The following is a 16,044-nucleotide window of genomic DNA, read 5'->3' as shown; positions in this document are numbered from 1 at the left end:
TGCAGGGGACTCAGGAAATACAGGCACATCTCCCTGCCATCCACCACCTTGCCCCCTCCCAAGCACTTTAATTGAATGGTTGATGGAGTTAATTGTTACCCTCAAATATTTCAGCACAGACTTCCAACCAGTGTGGGGCATAAAGTGGCAACTAGGCACTGACAAGTGTAAATATCTCATTAGTATCTTCAGCAGTATCTGGATGAGTGTGTGTGCTTTGCAAGGTTATCTCAATACAGCTGAGAACTCAAGCTGCCATCAACTCTGCATGCGACTGCGCTTAGAGAAACTGCAAATGATACACATTCAAAATGGAGGCAAGGTAAAACTAGGCTGACATGATTAAAGGAGTTCTACTGTCTTGGGCATGTTAAAAAATGCCTTTAATTGGGATTTATTGGACACACTAACTTGTCACCAACTGTGCGTCAATCAGTATCAACATGGCACTTTGGCATTCCAGTACAGAATGTTCCTTTTGTAAAATTAACAATGATTTGGAATGCTACTTCATCTAAATATATGATCAAGACCTAGCCATGGGTTTTGGTTTTGCAAATCATAAATTTTAGACAGAACCACACAGTTGAGATGTGAACAGTGGTCACGGTGCTTGCTAACGATGTAAGGTTCCTCGGATAGAATGTAGCAAGGATTCTCCCGAGCTCCAGTTGTACTTTAGCCATTTCAGGTCTTCTCTGAGGTTCTACTGAACATCCGCCAAAGTTACAACATCAGATTGGGTCAACTGCGGAAGAAATCCATCTCTTGTTTATTCAGCAGTGTAGTGGTAACTCACTGTGTAACTACAGATTTCCTGTTTATTTAGCTGGGTAAGGTTTACTCACTGTGTAACTGTATAGAATTCCTGTTTATTTAACTAGGCAAGGTTTGCTCACTGTGTAACTGTGCTGGATTCCTGGTTTTCAGGATATTTAGCCATACCGGTTAGCCAGCATGCGTTGCAGATGCAATCATTAGTTGCCTCAAATCACCAATTCCTCTATTGCCATACAAACCCTGACTGGAAGGTCATCCAAATTCTTGCTCTGATCACCAACTTTGGCCTTAGATCCATCCAGGGCAATTAAGGTATTAGCTAGAAACTTTTGGATCTGTGCTTGTGGCATGACACCTGTTCCATGAAACATACCTTCCTGGAATATCAGAAAATATCACAGGATATCAGACAGCAGAAGAGCAGTAAGGAGCAGCAGAGATAGAAGGAGAGATGAGAGACAAAGAGAGACACACAGACAGACTGACAGTGAGACAGTATGAGAGAGAAAAAGGAGAGAGGCAGCACACAAAAGCATGAGAGAGAAAAACAAGACAAGGAATGAAGGGAAAGGTAACAGACATAAAAGGGAGAAATCAAAAAAGAGACAGAAAGGTAAACAGGCAGCATGGGAAAGCAAGAAAATATTGGAGAGAAAGAGGCAGTTTTTAAAAATTCTTTCATGGGATGCGGGCATTGCTGGAAGGCCAAACTTTTGTTATCCATCCCATTTATATGGCTGGTCCAGTTCAGTTTCTGGTCAATGATAACCTCCAGAGTGTTGATAGTGAGGGATTCAGCAATGGTAATGCTATTGAAAGTCAAGTGGAGATGGTTAGATTCTCTCTTGTTGAAGATGGCCATTGCCTGGCATTTATGTGGCATGAATGTCACTTGCCACTGATCAACCCAAACCTGAATGTTGTTCAGGTCTTGCTTCAGTATCTGAGCATAAGATTGAGAAAGACAGAAATAGCACAAGTGAGAGTGAGTGAGATAACACTGGTGAGGAAGAGGACAGGAATAAGCAAAAAAGACACCACAACACAATGGGATGGGATGAGTGGCGCAGCAAAAGAGTTTGATATAGAGATAACACAAGAGGTCTTGACAGAGTGAGAGAGACAGAATTTAAATAAGTACGACCTGATATAGCAAAAGAGTAATGCTATAAAAGAGAATGAGAAAAAGAGAAAGAGACAAAAGAAAGCATGAGAGTGATTAGGATAGTGAGAAGGAAGAGTGAGAGGAAGAGAAAAAGAAATAGAGAGGGAAGGGAGGGAGAGCAAGTGAGACTTGCAAAAAGGAGAATGTGGAGAATTATAGAACATGTTAGAGAAAGAGTTAAAGTGGTTTTTTTTAGATATATGCCTATAGGGGTTGATGACAGCTCTTCCAGCCTGGTCAGCCCTCTCAGGTGCTATGTGAATACACTGACCCTGGTTAAATCAATTAATTTCTATCATTTTATGCTCTAGACCCATGATTTTCTGAAAGTGTCAGAAGCTGGTAAAGAGATACCACTGGCCCACTCTAAACCAGCTGTTTCTTGGGCATAGGGAAAGGGACAGGGAAACTAAGGTGTGAGGCATCATGGAAGTAACATGACGTTACTAAGTATTCAGCTACAACATCACCAACAGTAATATTCCAGCTTTTACCGACAATTGGGCTCTTACATACAATGTAACATAATAACACATGAGAATTAAAGTGATATCTATGATATCAAATAGGGAGCGAGGAGGGTCTGTGATATCACATACGGAGTTAGGATGGTCTGTGTTATCACACGGAGAGGGAGGAGTGTCTGTTATATCACACGGGAATCTGTGGTCTCACATGGGTGGGACCTGCTCTTCTGTAAGTCACTGATCAATGAGATATCTGTACACTTATTGTCTCTAAACTATCTTTCTCAAGGATACAAAACATGCACCAACTGGTGTCTCTTAGTTCCTCCGTGGGATGATATTAGTACATTAACTGGTGTCCTGCTCCAAAATGTTTCTCAATCAGTCTGCTGTGTGTGTTTGTGTGAAACAGTAGTCCAAGTAGGCAATCTCCAGCTTGGATGAACATTTCAATCTGTATATGTAACTTGAAAATATTATTGAGGAAAACAGAAGCACAAGAGCTGGCATGCCAATATTTTGCCACTGGGGGGCACACTTACATCAATAGAACAACCCATAAGAGAGCCTCTTTCTGCTGCCTTCTTCAGGATCCTGTACAGATCCTTGGGAGCCTCCTTTATCTCAAAGAATTCAGTGACACCACCAGTGAAATCCTCCATGGCTTCCGTGGTGTTGCCACCCTTCAGCGCTTCATAAGATCCATGCAGCCTGAGTGAAAGATAAATAGGATGGTGGGTGAAAACACAGCCTGATCCTCCACTCACTTTTTGACAAATTCTCTTTTCCCCAATTATCTTTGCTCCTAATAACACTCACTCCCTCCACCCTCCAGAACCTAACCCATTCTTCCAGAGGTTTAGTGTAGGCAGGTTATTAACTATCCCTTTCATTTCAAACAAAGTGTCCCAAGTCATGTGGTACTAAATCTCAGTTTTAGCAGAGGTTGCATGTTTGTGCAGTGGGTTGTACACAATCGGTGGGGAGGGGCCACCCATTTTATCGAAAGTCAACATTGTGGAGGACCCAGTGAAAAACTGGAAAGCCAGCAATGTTCCTGGAAATTTTTGACCAACTATGATAACTCTGGGATAGTTCAGCAATGTAATTGTGGGTTTAATTGAACCATTCTGGAAGCTTTAACAAGAAACGCAAACATTAGGTATTGTGATGCAGTCAATCTAAGCAGCATTCAATGACAAGAGGGAAGATCTCACCCCAATGACCCACACTCACTTAGCATAGGCCTTCTCTAATAGAGCACTCCAGAATTCATTCCTCTCCGCAGATTTGGTGAAAACCAACTGATTGTTGAAGGTGGGGATTCGGTCATCAATAGTGATATCCACCCAGTCACCGAAACGCCAGAACTGCAATGAACAGTGAAATGAGAAGAATGGAGGGATTTAATACTGTAGTCTCATGGCATGGGAAAAGAACTTTTACTCCTCGTATCATTACTTGTCTAACGTGGATTTGAGCTACTTCATTCCAACCACCAGCAAGGACATTCAGACTATGTCCACAATAGATATAATATAAGATAGTCACTAATAAATCCAATAAGAAATTCAGGGATACTGGTTAAGCATCTGAGGGAGAAAGGAATAGAAGGATACATTGAGATGAGGAGGGGTGGGAGGAGGTTAATACAGAACACAAACAATGGCATAGACCAGTGGGACTGTTTCCTCTGCTCCCATCCAAAAGTTGGATGGGATGCAGTTCCACAGTAGTCATGTTATTGAAGCCCAACTTTGGCCCCTCCCAACCACCCATCATAACAAATGAGTGATGAGCAGGTGTTCCTTTTTGCCAGATTTTAGCACATGCCCCATTTTGCTATTTAATTTCCATCGGCTGGGGGTAGCGCTTCCCTATATGTAGGTAGCAGATGAGGAAGTGACTGCTGTTTTCCAACTGCCAGAAATGATAACGGGACAATTTCTATAATGGGCACACCACCAATTTTACACTTGGGCAACAGGATGAAAATTTAACCAGGAAGTTTACTAACTGAGAATGTTTTTACAGGAGCAGTCTTGGTTTCATGAGATGTGAGCTGAAGGGTGTTAAAAAATGTCCAGGGAGCTGGCAATTCTCCTGGAGTTGTGTTCCTAGAGACTCCAACGGGATGTTCAATAGGACCTTTAACCAAAGAGCAGTGAGAATTCGATTTTCTTCAGACATCAAGTTCCAACCAAAGCTTAAGAAGATCGAGACCCAGGTTTCTACTCAGCCCTTACAAGTGTGACAGGGCCAAGAATTCTAGACAGTTTATGTGCACTAGGGGGAGGGGGAAGTGTAGTGAAGCAGGAGGGGGAAGTATGGCAGGGCTGGTGGGGCATGTGCTGCAGGGCAGGTGGGGGAAGTGTAGCAGGGCGAGTTGGGGACATGTGGCAGGACGGGAGGGGGAGGTGTGGCAGGGCAGGTGGGGAAAGTGTGGCAGGATAGAATTGCACCATGTAGAAAGACAAGTCAAGTCAGGGTCTGATTTCACTGATTGGGCATTTCTCTTTCACCCTTGAAACAGATACATTTTGCTTACTGTTAAAGGCCTTGCCCTTTCAAGTGCTGGCAGCAACTCAGCGTGGGGGAAGATTTTAATTTTTAATCCATGCAATTCTACTCACACTAAAGTGTAGCGACAAAGGATCAGCAGTAGGCCATTCAGCCCCTTGAATTTGTCCCACCACTCAATTCAATGATGGAGAATCTTAAGCCCATACAACCTTGGTTCCTAAACCCTTGTTACCCTTATGCAATGAAATCTACCAATCTAAGTTTTGAAATGTTCAGTTGACCCACAACATCACCAGTTTTTTGGGGGATAATGTTTCAGATTTCCCCTACATGTTGCACACAGTCACTTAACACACTGACTATTAAAGAACAACAGACCAGACAGCTACACAGCTCCCAGGAGTACACAAGTCCACGCATTCCTCATCCTTCTGATATATTCATTACTAGGGGAGAAATGTCTGGCTAGTCCGTATCTGTCTGGGGTGGAAGAGAAGAAATGGGTCTGCATGGTCCTTGTCTGTCTGAGGGATGTATCTGTCTCAGGGGATTTGTCTGTGTATTCCCTGTCATCTGCCTGGGATATGTCTGTGTGTTCCCTGTCTGTCTGCTTTTTGCTGAGGGAGGATGTGTCCACTCTCTATGTCTGGGCCGATCATGCGGTTGTGTTCAATATATTAATGACCCTGACCAGTGGAGTGGGCCAGTATCAGGGACGCCACTGATAGTGGTTGGTAAGTGCCAATGGACTTCCTGTAGCAGTGAGACCGAAGGGAACTCCAGATTTCCTTTGGAGAGAGGGGATGATTGATATCCCTCAGATAGCAGATAGGAGATAGAGGCAGGGCCCACAGCCAATGCTGTAACACACTGCTCCACCGATTCTGATAATAGTCTGGTTGCTTCTGTAATCTATATCCCTAATGAAGAATGACAGTACCTGGAAATGGAAGATCCCAGCATAATTTTCTGTAAAGTACTGATCTCTAGGAATGACCCGGTACAGCAGCTTCTCATTCAGAGTTAGACAAGCAATGGCAGCCAGGAACCAGCAGTCACCTGGTTAAAAATAGAAATCATCAGTATCCACTCACTCCAATCCGAACATTCAGGGCTACAGTATCTGAGTAATTTGAGACATGACATGGGAACTTGAGTATGTTTGAGAGGAACAGGTGATTTTAGCCCTATGGTTCCCAAAGCTCTCCAACATGGGGTTTTCTCGTGTCAGCATTTATTCCTTCATATGCCACCTAACTTAATATTTTAATGTCCAATTTCTGTAATGTCCTAAGCTCAGTTAGAGATGAATTGGATTTGGGACATCCTGAGTGCTTAGGTCAGTTACAGTTTAATTGCTCTTGGGGACATCCTGCATGCTAAAGTCAGTTCTATTGGCAGTAATTACTTGCATGCAAAACTCTAAAAGCATCCTCCACAGAATGATACTGGAACATCTCTTGCTCCTTAACTGTTAGCATTAACCCAATTTACTCATTCTTGTTGCAGGAGAAAATGAGAAAATGCACAAGGCCACTCCAGGGAGGCATCTCCAACTTCAAGTATTTCATGACCAAGGAGGCATGCCAGGGTGGTACTTTGTTATTGTGGTGGGAGATAGTGAGGTCGGGGGCATATTACAGCACCAGGTTAGTGACTGAACATCTACTTTGTTACCCTGGCATCTTTCTGAAGAATCACACAGCCATAATCTTCAACCCTCTTCTCTTATCACTTAATCACATGGGGTTAATGTTCACCCATTCTTAGCCTGTACAATACATTCCTTCAGATTCACCACAGTAACAGAAACAATAGGAGGAGGGAGAGGAGGAACAGGATAATGAGGACCAAGAAATACAGCACCCCTGGAGCACTTTACTGCTTCCAATTCCTCAGCTCCAGCTCCTTCACTTGCTTCCTTACTCATCATCTCAGATACCTTCATCCAGTGGGTGTGTGGGGGGATGGGGGTGAAATTCACAGAACACAAGGGAAATGGAAGAGTGGGAAGTGAGTGAGAATGTATCATCTACCCAGTGGAAGTCAAAGAAAAGGCTACGCATAGCTTTGAAGTCGTGCAACCCCCAACTCAAGGATACTGAAAATGATATTAAAGGAACATTGTGGCAATGTGCAGACTCTCAGGATGTGTGGCAACTTTAAGGTGTGGCTTTTAAGCTTTTCATTTGCAGTAATATAAGGGAAGCTTTTTCTTCACTGCAGGCATCAATAGAGCATGTGGCAACTTTACTGGAAACTGCAGCAGCACATCACTAAAGGATTTTTATTTATTCATTCATGGGATGTGAGCATTACCAGCAAAGCCAGCATTTATTGTCCATTCTTAATTACCCTTTGAGGCAGTGGTGCTCAGCGCCTTCTTGAACCAGTGCAATCCTTGGGGTGAAGGTACTCCCAAAGGACTGTTAGGGGTAATTTCCAGAACTTTGGCCCAACAGTGATGAAGGAGCAACAATATATTTCCAAGTCAGTTCAGTGTATGGGTTGGAAGTGATCATGGAGACGATGTTGTTACTCTTGTCCTTCTAGGAGATAGAGGCTGTGGGTTGGGAGGTGCTGTCGAAGAAGCCTTTATAAGGTGTTGCAGTGCATCTTATATAGACAGTACATTTTTAAAATTCTTTCATGGGATGTGGGTATCGCTGGCAAGGCCAACATTTGTTGTGCATCCTTAGTTGCCCTTGAACTGAGTGGCTTGCTAGGCCATTTCAGGAGGAAGTTGAGTCAACACATGAAGTCACATGTCGGCCAGACCAAGTCAGCAGATTTTCTTCCCAAAAGGCCAATAGTGAACCAGATGGATTGTCACAATAATTAATAATAGTTGTCATGGTCACCATTACTGAGACTAGCTTTATATTACAGATTTATTAATTGAATTTAAATTGCACCATTTGTCATGGTAGGATTTGAACTCATGTCCTCACAGCATTAGTCTGGGTCTCTGGATTGCAAGTCCAGTGACTTTACCACTACATTACTGTCTTTCCTTGTTACACTGATGCTGGAGGGAGTGAATATTTGAGGTGATGGATGAGTTGCTGATCAAGTGGGTTGCTTTGTCCTACTTTCTCAGCATTGTTAGAATTGTACTCATGCAGGCAAATGGAGAGTATTCCATCACACTTCTGGTTTGTACCTTGCAGATGGTGGAAGGGCTTTGGGGAGGCAAGAGGTAAGTCACTCATAACAGAATTCCCAGCCTCTGTCCTGCTTTTAGAGCCATAGTATATAAGTGGATTGTGCAAATAGATTTCTGGTCAATGGTGATTCCCACAATGTTGATGGTAGGAAATTTGATGATGGTAATGTCATCAGAGGTTAAGAGGAGGTGTTTTAACTGGACCGTATTGAAGATGGCTATTGTCTGGCACTTGTGAGGTCCAAATGTTACTTGCCACTCATCAGCCCAAGCCAGGATGTTGAGCACGTCTTGGTGCATGCAGGCTTGGGCTGATGAGTCATCATTACCCCTTTCCTCAAAAAACCAACCCTTGACCCCACCATCCTTGAAATGGCTTCTCATCCTGCTCCTGTAAAGTTACCTATGATGTCTCTCAAAGATCTATCCTGGGGCTCCTCCTATTTCTCATTTATCATGCTACCCCTCGGTAACATCATCCGAAAGCACAGCATTAGTTTCCGCAAGTATATTGATGACACCCAGCACTACTTCACCACCATCTTTCTCAAGTGGGATTTTCTGGTCCCGCCAGAGTGTGGGTCCAGAAAATGTGGAGGGAGGTGAAAAGTCTGTCTTCCGCTGGCGTAAAACCAGGACGCAATTGTCTTTAAAGGCGGCTTGGGTGTCCTGCCGTACCATGTCAGGATTTAAATATCATGAATGCTCATTATGAAGCTAGCTCTCCAGAATCATGCCCCTGCTCCTGATCAGAAGCCCACCTCAGAGTCTAATTAGACCGGCGTGATTCACAATCAGATATAAGTGACATGCACCTGGCAACCTGCACTTCCTCCGCAGATTCGAGGTACATTCGCCTACCTTTCACTGTGCTGCACTTGCAGCTGCTCCGACTCTGTACCAGGCTGTGCTGGCAAGACCAGCAGTAACTCAAGGGGGCTACAGAGGCAAGGCTCTCCATTCCAGACTAGTGGTAAGGCAGAGTGAGGGTGGAAGAGGCTGGAGGACAAAGGCTTGACTTGGAAGGGGGTTGGGGTGGGGGCAAGTGTCACACAAGACAGAGGCAAGGAAAAGGGATGGAGGGCAAAGGCTTGACTTGGGGGGGTGAGGAATACTAGGTAAGAGTGCACACAGAACATGACTGGGTAGTTGGGGGTGGGGCTGGGGGTGGTTAGCAGGGAACATACTTGGGCCAGAATGGAATGACAGTTCTACGGCAATGCACACAATTTAGATGACTGAGCTTGGAAAGACCGTCCTCACACCAGTCTAGGAAGGGGGAGGGCCTGTCAGTCCTGTGTCAGTCATGCCCAGCATAGTGTGCGCAGGGCATGGTGACCCCCACACACACATTGATCCAGGGGGTTTCTGGCTTCATACTGGGCCGCAGATGGCACAGTCACAATCAGGGGAGGCATCTGCGGCCTATAGATGGGAAAGAGTTAATGCAGGGGCTGGCATTCGATGTCTAATGGGGAGGGTCTCTGTATCCAACAGGGCAATCAGTAGGCCTCAAGATGGGTAGAGGTCAGGTCAACATGGGACATAGGGACATCAAAAGGTTCGGGGGTAGGACAGGGATATCCACAACCATGACTATGGGATCAAGGATTAGAGAGTGAGGAAGGAGAGCAGTTGGAGGGAGGGAAACCTGAGAATTATGCTCCTCCAGGATGATGGGAGATATTTCCACAGTCACAGGGGGAGGGTCGAAGCCGGTTTGGAAGTAGAACCTCAGTGCCGCCATTTTCTAACCTGAGTGTATGGCACAGTTGAAAAAGAACGTATGAAAAAAAATCTGCAAGGGGGGATTCTTAGGGCTTGTGGGAAGAGTAGGCCACTGACCACTGCACTTGTGGGCCACTTGAAGGGTCACTCTCCTAAATTCCAAATTCCCAAATGAAGAGGAAGGCACAGTTGAGACATGTTAGGAGCATTCCAAACCCAATTCAGGGAATCTGGGGCCTTAACTGCTATAGCATACTCATGCAAGAGTTATTTAGAGTCGGGCCATTAAACAATCTCCTTGCCAAAACACTTTGTCCCACTCTTGGCAAATCCCAATTTTAAGAAGGCACCAATAGGCAAGAGGCAATAGGACAAAATGCAGATGTCTATTTGCCATGACACCTCTAAACCTTGCAGCTGGCAGGTTTAGCGATGGGGCCCCCACCCCTCCTAAAATACTTTCATCCCTTCACTGATCATTTGGGCTGCTGTGTAAACCAAAAGATGCAGTCTCCAAGTGCCTTGCCTGAGGCTTCCAGTGCCTGGCAGAACTCTTGCACATCCAAGCGCATGTCCAAAGCACTGTCATTGCAGTAGCATGATGACATTGATGACAGACCATTGATGACACGTTCATTGATAGAACAGACCATCGGCAACTTGAAAATGCCATTCCAATGTCTGATAAGTTAGGCTGCGCTCTCCAGATCACTCTTCAGAGGGTCTCACTCATCATTGTGGCTTGCTGTGCCCTACACAACCTGGTGCTGCAAAGGAGGGATGTCTTGCCAGATGCTGAGATGGAGGAGATGCATGTGTCCTCCGATGATGAGGACGTCGAGAGGGCTGAGGGCGAGGAAGCTGAGGGAGCAGGAGAAGAGGCCATTGTAGTGACCAGACAAGGCAGGCGTGCACATGCAATGCTAATAGCCACCAGGTTCCAGGAGGATGATAATGATTAGCTATGATGATATTCTTTAACCAGTGTCCTCCATGCTGGGTCTACTTTACCGCTTCCATTGCTCTCCTCTTCATCACAACAATCCACTTCAATCTCTGAATGAGTACTTACACTCTTGCATCACTATGTTCTCACCCTAGGAAGGTTAGGCACCCTCAGGAACATATGTCCTTTCTGTAACGCAATCATATCTACAACAGAGCGTTTTGTGAGCACACCTCAGATGGTGCAGCCTCTTCTAGCATTTCACCAATATTCACTGGCTACAGCAGCCTACAAGAGGCAGGAGCAGCATTGCAATCCTCAGTGCGCTTGTGGCAGTATGCCAGCATTATGACAAGGTGCCTCAAGGAGGTCCATCTCCACTTAGTCCATCATCTTCATGTGTGAGTTCGATTGTGATAGCGCAATGCGATTTTTGGGCTCAGCTAGCCAATCAGGCAAAACAAGTGTAGATGCATCCTCATCGTATTCAGTCCTCATCATCACACACATTCTCAGGACACAGTCATCCATCGCTCTCACTGAACAATGCAGAGCTGCAGTTCATTTCAACATTCAATTGACCTCGAACACTTCACGAGCACCATATTCTGACACCTGTGGGCCACTCTGGCACATGACTCCGTCTCGATTCTTCAATTTTGCCCCACTGCCTAGCCCTGGCATTTGTGCTCCTGAAAAGGTAGACACATAGCCTTCAAGGTCCCAAATCGTACATAATAAAGAGCACACATCAGCTGCTATCCATCCTTACTCTTAGCCCATTTCACGGCTGCATATTTTCATCCCTGCAGCCTGACCTATGCACATGGAAAGCAGCCACAATGATGCCATTGATAGTTCCACATAATCGTTTGGGTTGAGCATCTGGGAGGTTACAGAGGGTTTATGTCATGAGATGTTAGTCGGAACTTATCCTCCCATGAGCATGGTAGCCATGTGGGGAAAATGCACACAACTCCTAGATCGCAAACTTTTAAACATGTAGCAGGAAACGCCAGGACAGAAATGTGGTGGCTACGTTCTCAGTTCAGAAACATGGAGGAGGGAAGGTGGGCACTAATATTCGGGTGCCCTTGACATTTCCAAGTGAACATTAGAGAATGCTGTAGGCAGACCTGAGCACATACGAGCGAAGAGTTTGGGCTCATAGATAGACCACACTCAAGGCTGACGGACAGCCCATGGAGGTCAATGAAAGATGGTCTGTCTCTATGCGCCTCTACATTTCATCTACCAAACACACTGGCCATTCTACAATGCGGAAGCATCGGGGGACTACATGAGACTCCATCTTACACTGTCATGACTGAAGATCACATTAACCTCTAAAGCAGGTCTCAGAGATACCTTGGGCAACCACACATTTCTTCGAGGCTTGTGCTTCACTGATATCGGCACTGAGCAGAGAACGGACAAATACTGTCATGAGATGTTTTCCACAACATCGAGCTAAGGCACATGATGGGACATGTGCGGGATGGTGGGGGGAGGGAATGTGTGAAACTTGAATGACCATGAAACATTTCATCAGACAGGAGGGGCATATACACCAGGAGAAGTGGAATGGGTGGAAATTTATTTACACTTGTGGACATGATATACAGATTGTGAACATCCGTGCAACCCTTGCGCTCTTAGTATTTATTAATCTTACTAACCCTACCGCTACCTTTTGGTGCACCTCCAACATCCACAGCTGAGGTGGAGGCAGTCTGCTTACTGTAACACTCTGCTGTCTGAGATGACTTTGGCAGGCATCCTCTGGAGGTCATAGACCTGGAAGACCCCAGCCTACTTTGAGACTCCTGCTGTGGGGCAGGGGTACCCTCCTCAGCCTGTGGAGCTGCAACTGACGGGGTCACAGACAGAGGGGATGCGGATTGGCTGGACACACTGTGAGTCACCTAGGTGGATGTCCCCAGGATGTCCAGCTGCTGGTCCTGATCCCTCTGGGTGCCTGACTGACTCCTTGAGGAGAAGGGGTATCTGAAATGAGTTGGAAGTGCCCTGTCCCCCTCTAGCTTAGCGACTGATGGATGCCACCTATGCCTCCAGTGATGGAGTGCAACTGCTGGAGCACTGCAGACTCTATGTCCTGGACCAAGGTCTCCATGGCAGTCATTATCCCACCAGTGTTGACCTTGGTGCGCTGGCATGTTGGTGCAATGACGTGGACGGACTCTTCCATTGTACATTACAATCAGTTGACTGCATCTGACAATCCTGCCTGATATTCCCATGTCTGTCGTTGCAATTCCAACATATGTGCTAGAGCAGAGTCCAGAGGCTTGTCATCTGACTGGGACTCAGCAGAATCCTTGACTCCAGCAGTCCTCGGAGTGTTGGGGACCTTGGATGTCTATGCCTTCGCCTGCTGTGGACCAGAATCTGTGTTGTGCTCGCCAGACCCCGAGCCTGCTCTAGAACTTGATCCCACCGAGGTGTGTGTCTCTGAGTTAATGAAGGGTATGGGTGAATGGTGTGACAGGTTTTCATCTAGTGTGTCCTCAGGATCCTCATCTGAGGTGGTGGGGACTGGGGCTGAGGGGCTGCCTGCCACTGTCCCTCTTGTGTTTCTCATTGTTGTCTGTCAATCTGAGGACAGATTATTAGTTACTGGTTGCATAGTCAACAACATTACAAGGTACTCACAGTATCATTGGGTAAACGCTGAGCAGGTGCTGGGTCCTCACTTGGTTCGGAGATACCGGTCTCACTATTGGCAAACACACAGTCCTAGTCCTCTCCAGCCAGTTCTGCTGCACGCTCTTCAAACTTTGTGAGGGTCTTGAGCTCAGGCATCCACCTGCCAATCAGGGATCTCTTCCTTTTGCTGTTGGCAAGCTTGTCCTGCATAGATGGACAGACTGTGAGCAGGATGGATGCTGAGGCAGTTGATATGGATGCCTGCCTTGTGTGGGTGCTGAGTGGACAGTAAAAGGGCTAAGGACGCGAGGTACACAGGGTATGAGAGGAGATGAGGATGTCAAGATGTGTGTGAGAGAGTCAGTGGTGATGTCTTTTGTGATGGTAGTGTGTGAGATCCCTGTGGAATGTCATCCTGCGAATGTGAGAGTGTGAGCTGAGAGTGAGGAGAAGGTTGACTTACCCTGGTGGAATGGATAGGATCATTCACCTTTTTTCTGGTGGATTTCCTGTGCATAGAGTTGGCACTGACCACACTGGCTACCTCCTCCCAAGCTGGAGAGGTGCAGTTGGTGGACCTCCTTCTCCCATCATGGGGATACAGGATATCCCAGTGTTCCTCCATAGTGTCCAGAAGAGCCCCCAGTGCCCTGTCACTGAATTTGGGGGCACTCGACTTCTTGCCTTTGGGAGCCAGCACTCTCATGTACCTGACCTGGCCTGCAGAGAGTGAATGATGTGCACGGGTGCTGCTTAAGTATGGCATCCAGGAAGATGATCCAATGAGGTCACAGCGGAGTGAGAAAATTGCTGCCCTGCCATGGGATCCAATGTGCTTCCTGTTCATGCATATATAATGAGCTGAAAAGCAGACGATCTGGCATGGAAACACACCATTGCAGCCGGCGGGAAATGCTCCGCATTTGCCACCTGCCACCGCACTTAGTCTCCGGAGCGGAAAATTCAGCTCCTCGACTCCTCAGCTGTTGCTAAATTGTCAGACTTCTCTGACATCCAATACTAGATGAGCAGAAATTTCCCCCAACTAAATATTGGGAAAAACAAAGTCACTGTCTTCAACTTCCACAATAAGCTCCGCTCCCCAGCCATTGACTCCATCCTTCTCCCTGGCAACTATATAAGGATGAAGTAGGCTCATTGCAACCTCAGTGTCATATTTGACCCTGGGACAAGCTTCTGATCATATATCCGTGCTGACACTAAGACAGCTCAATTTCCAGCTCGATAACACCACCCAACTTACCCTGTCTCAGCTCATCTGCTGATGAAAACCTCATCCATACTCTTGTCACCCTTGTTAAATCTTGACTATTCTAATGCACTCCTGACCAGCCTATGTAAACTTGCGGACACACTTGTTGCCCGTATCCATACACATACCAAGTCCCGTTCACCCAACACTCCTGTCCTCACTGACCTACGTTGGCTCTCGGTCAAACAGCGTCTTGATTTTAAAATTCTCATCCTTGTTTTCAAATCCCTTGTTATCTCTATAATCTCCTCCAGCATCACAACCCTCCAAGATATTTGTGCTGATCAAATTCTGGTCTCTTGTGTATCCCCCACTTTGCTCCACCTTTGCTGGCTGTGCCTTCAGCTGCCTAGGCTCTAAGCTTTGGGAGTCCCTCCCTAAAGCTCTCTACCTCTCTTTCTCCCTTTAAGATGCTCATTAAAACCTACCTCTTTGACCAAGCTTTGGCCATCTGCCTTAATATCTGCCTTATGTGGCCCAGCTCAGTATCAAAGTTTGCTTAATGACACTTCTGTGAAGCACCTTAGGACCAAATTATGTAAAAGGCACCATATCAATAAAAGTTGTTGTTGTCGTAACACCAGACTGTCTGGGAACAAGCTCCAAGGATGCAGCCAGGAGTGCCACATCAGGAGCAAACTCCCAATTGGCAGAGTGGCACCATAGTCCCATGAAACCTTTGTAGATCATAGGACCACCTATGCTGATATTGGCCCTTAGTTTTCACCAAGCAGAAATATTAAAATAGGAGAACAAAAAGGTGTGGTCACACAGGAGGAGGACATTGTTAGGAAAGAATAGGTTGGTTTATGTTTGTTTTAGGTTTTATTGTAATAACATAGAATGCGGACTGTCACCATGCTTAATTATTCATGGAGGTTAGTCTTACATGTAAGGGTGGACTTATTTGGTGTTGACTTATTCAATCAGACGATGATTAATGGCACAGCAATGTTGTGGCAAAGTGGCTGGTGTGTTGTCCAGTCCTAGGCTGGATGTTGGATTGAGGCAATATTCCTCTATTGGAAAACGGGGGAGAAGGGAATAAGCTCTGGTGTCAAATCAACTCCTCAGCTCACTGGCATCAGTCACCTGATAATTGTGTACCCATACTGCAGCTTGCCTGGTGTTACTGAAATACCCTTAAAATGAGCCCATGCCACAAAAGTTGAGAGTTTAGCTCATCTTCATAGCCACAGAACAAGCAGGCAGAAGGTCTTGGATCTTCATTCGGTAGTGACAGAGATGCCCTATTTCATATGTTTGATGAAGTACACTTCTCTTACATACATAAGAAATGGCTGTCTATAACTTTATAAAATCTCAAGA

At 45.8% G+C, this 16,044-nt stretch overlaps 1 protein-coding gene across 1 annotated transcript in view; it reads right to left on the bottom strand.

Moving 5' to 3' along the window:
• The window catches only part of LOC144693282 (calpain-3-like), a 168,230-nt gene that overhangs the window by 79,420 nt on the left and 72,766 nt on the right, over nucleotides 1–16,044 (bottom strand). The window contains exons 4-7 of the mRNA XM_078563022.1: nucleotides 5,876–5,994; nucleotides 3,649–3,782; nucleotides 2,955–3,123; nucleotides 1,020–1,157 (exon numbers count right to left, since the gene is read on the bottom strand). Coding sequence (XP_078419148.1) covers nucleotides 1,020–1,157; nucleotides 2,955–3,123; nucleotides 3,649–3,782; nucleotides 5,876–5,994 — 560 coding nt within the window. The remainder of the gene's footprint in view (nucleotides 1–1,019; nucleotides 1,158–2,954; nucleotides 3,124–3,648; nucleotides 3,783–5,875; nucleotides 5,995–16,044) is intronic.

This window comes from Cetorhinus maximus, chromosome 18 (assembly GCF_964194155.1).
Source record: "Cetorhinus maximus chromosome 18, sCetMax3.hap1.1, whole genome shotgun sequence".
NCBI lineage: Eukaryota > Metazoa > Chordata > Chondrichthyes > Lamniformes > Cetorhinidae > Cetorhinus > Cetorhinus maximus.
The sequence above is the reverse complement of the archived record's forward strand: the minus strand, read 5'-3'. Positions and strand labels throughout refer to the sequence as shown.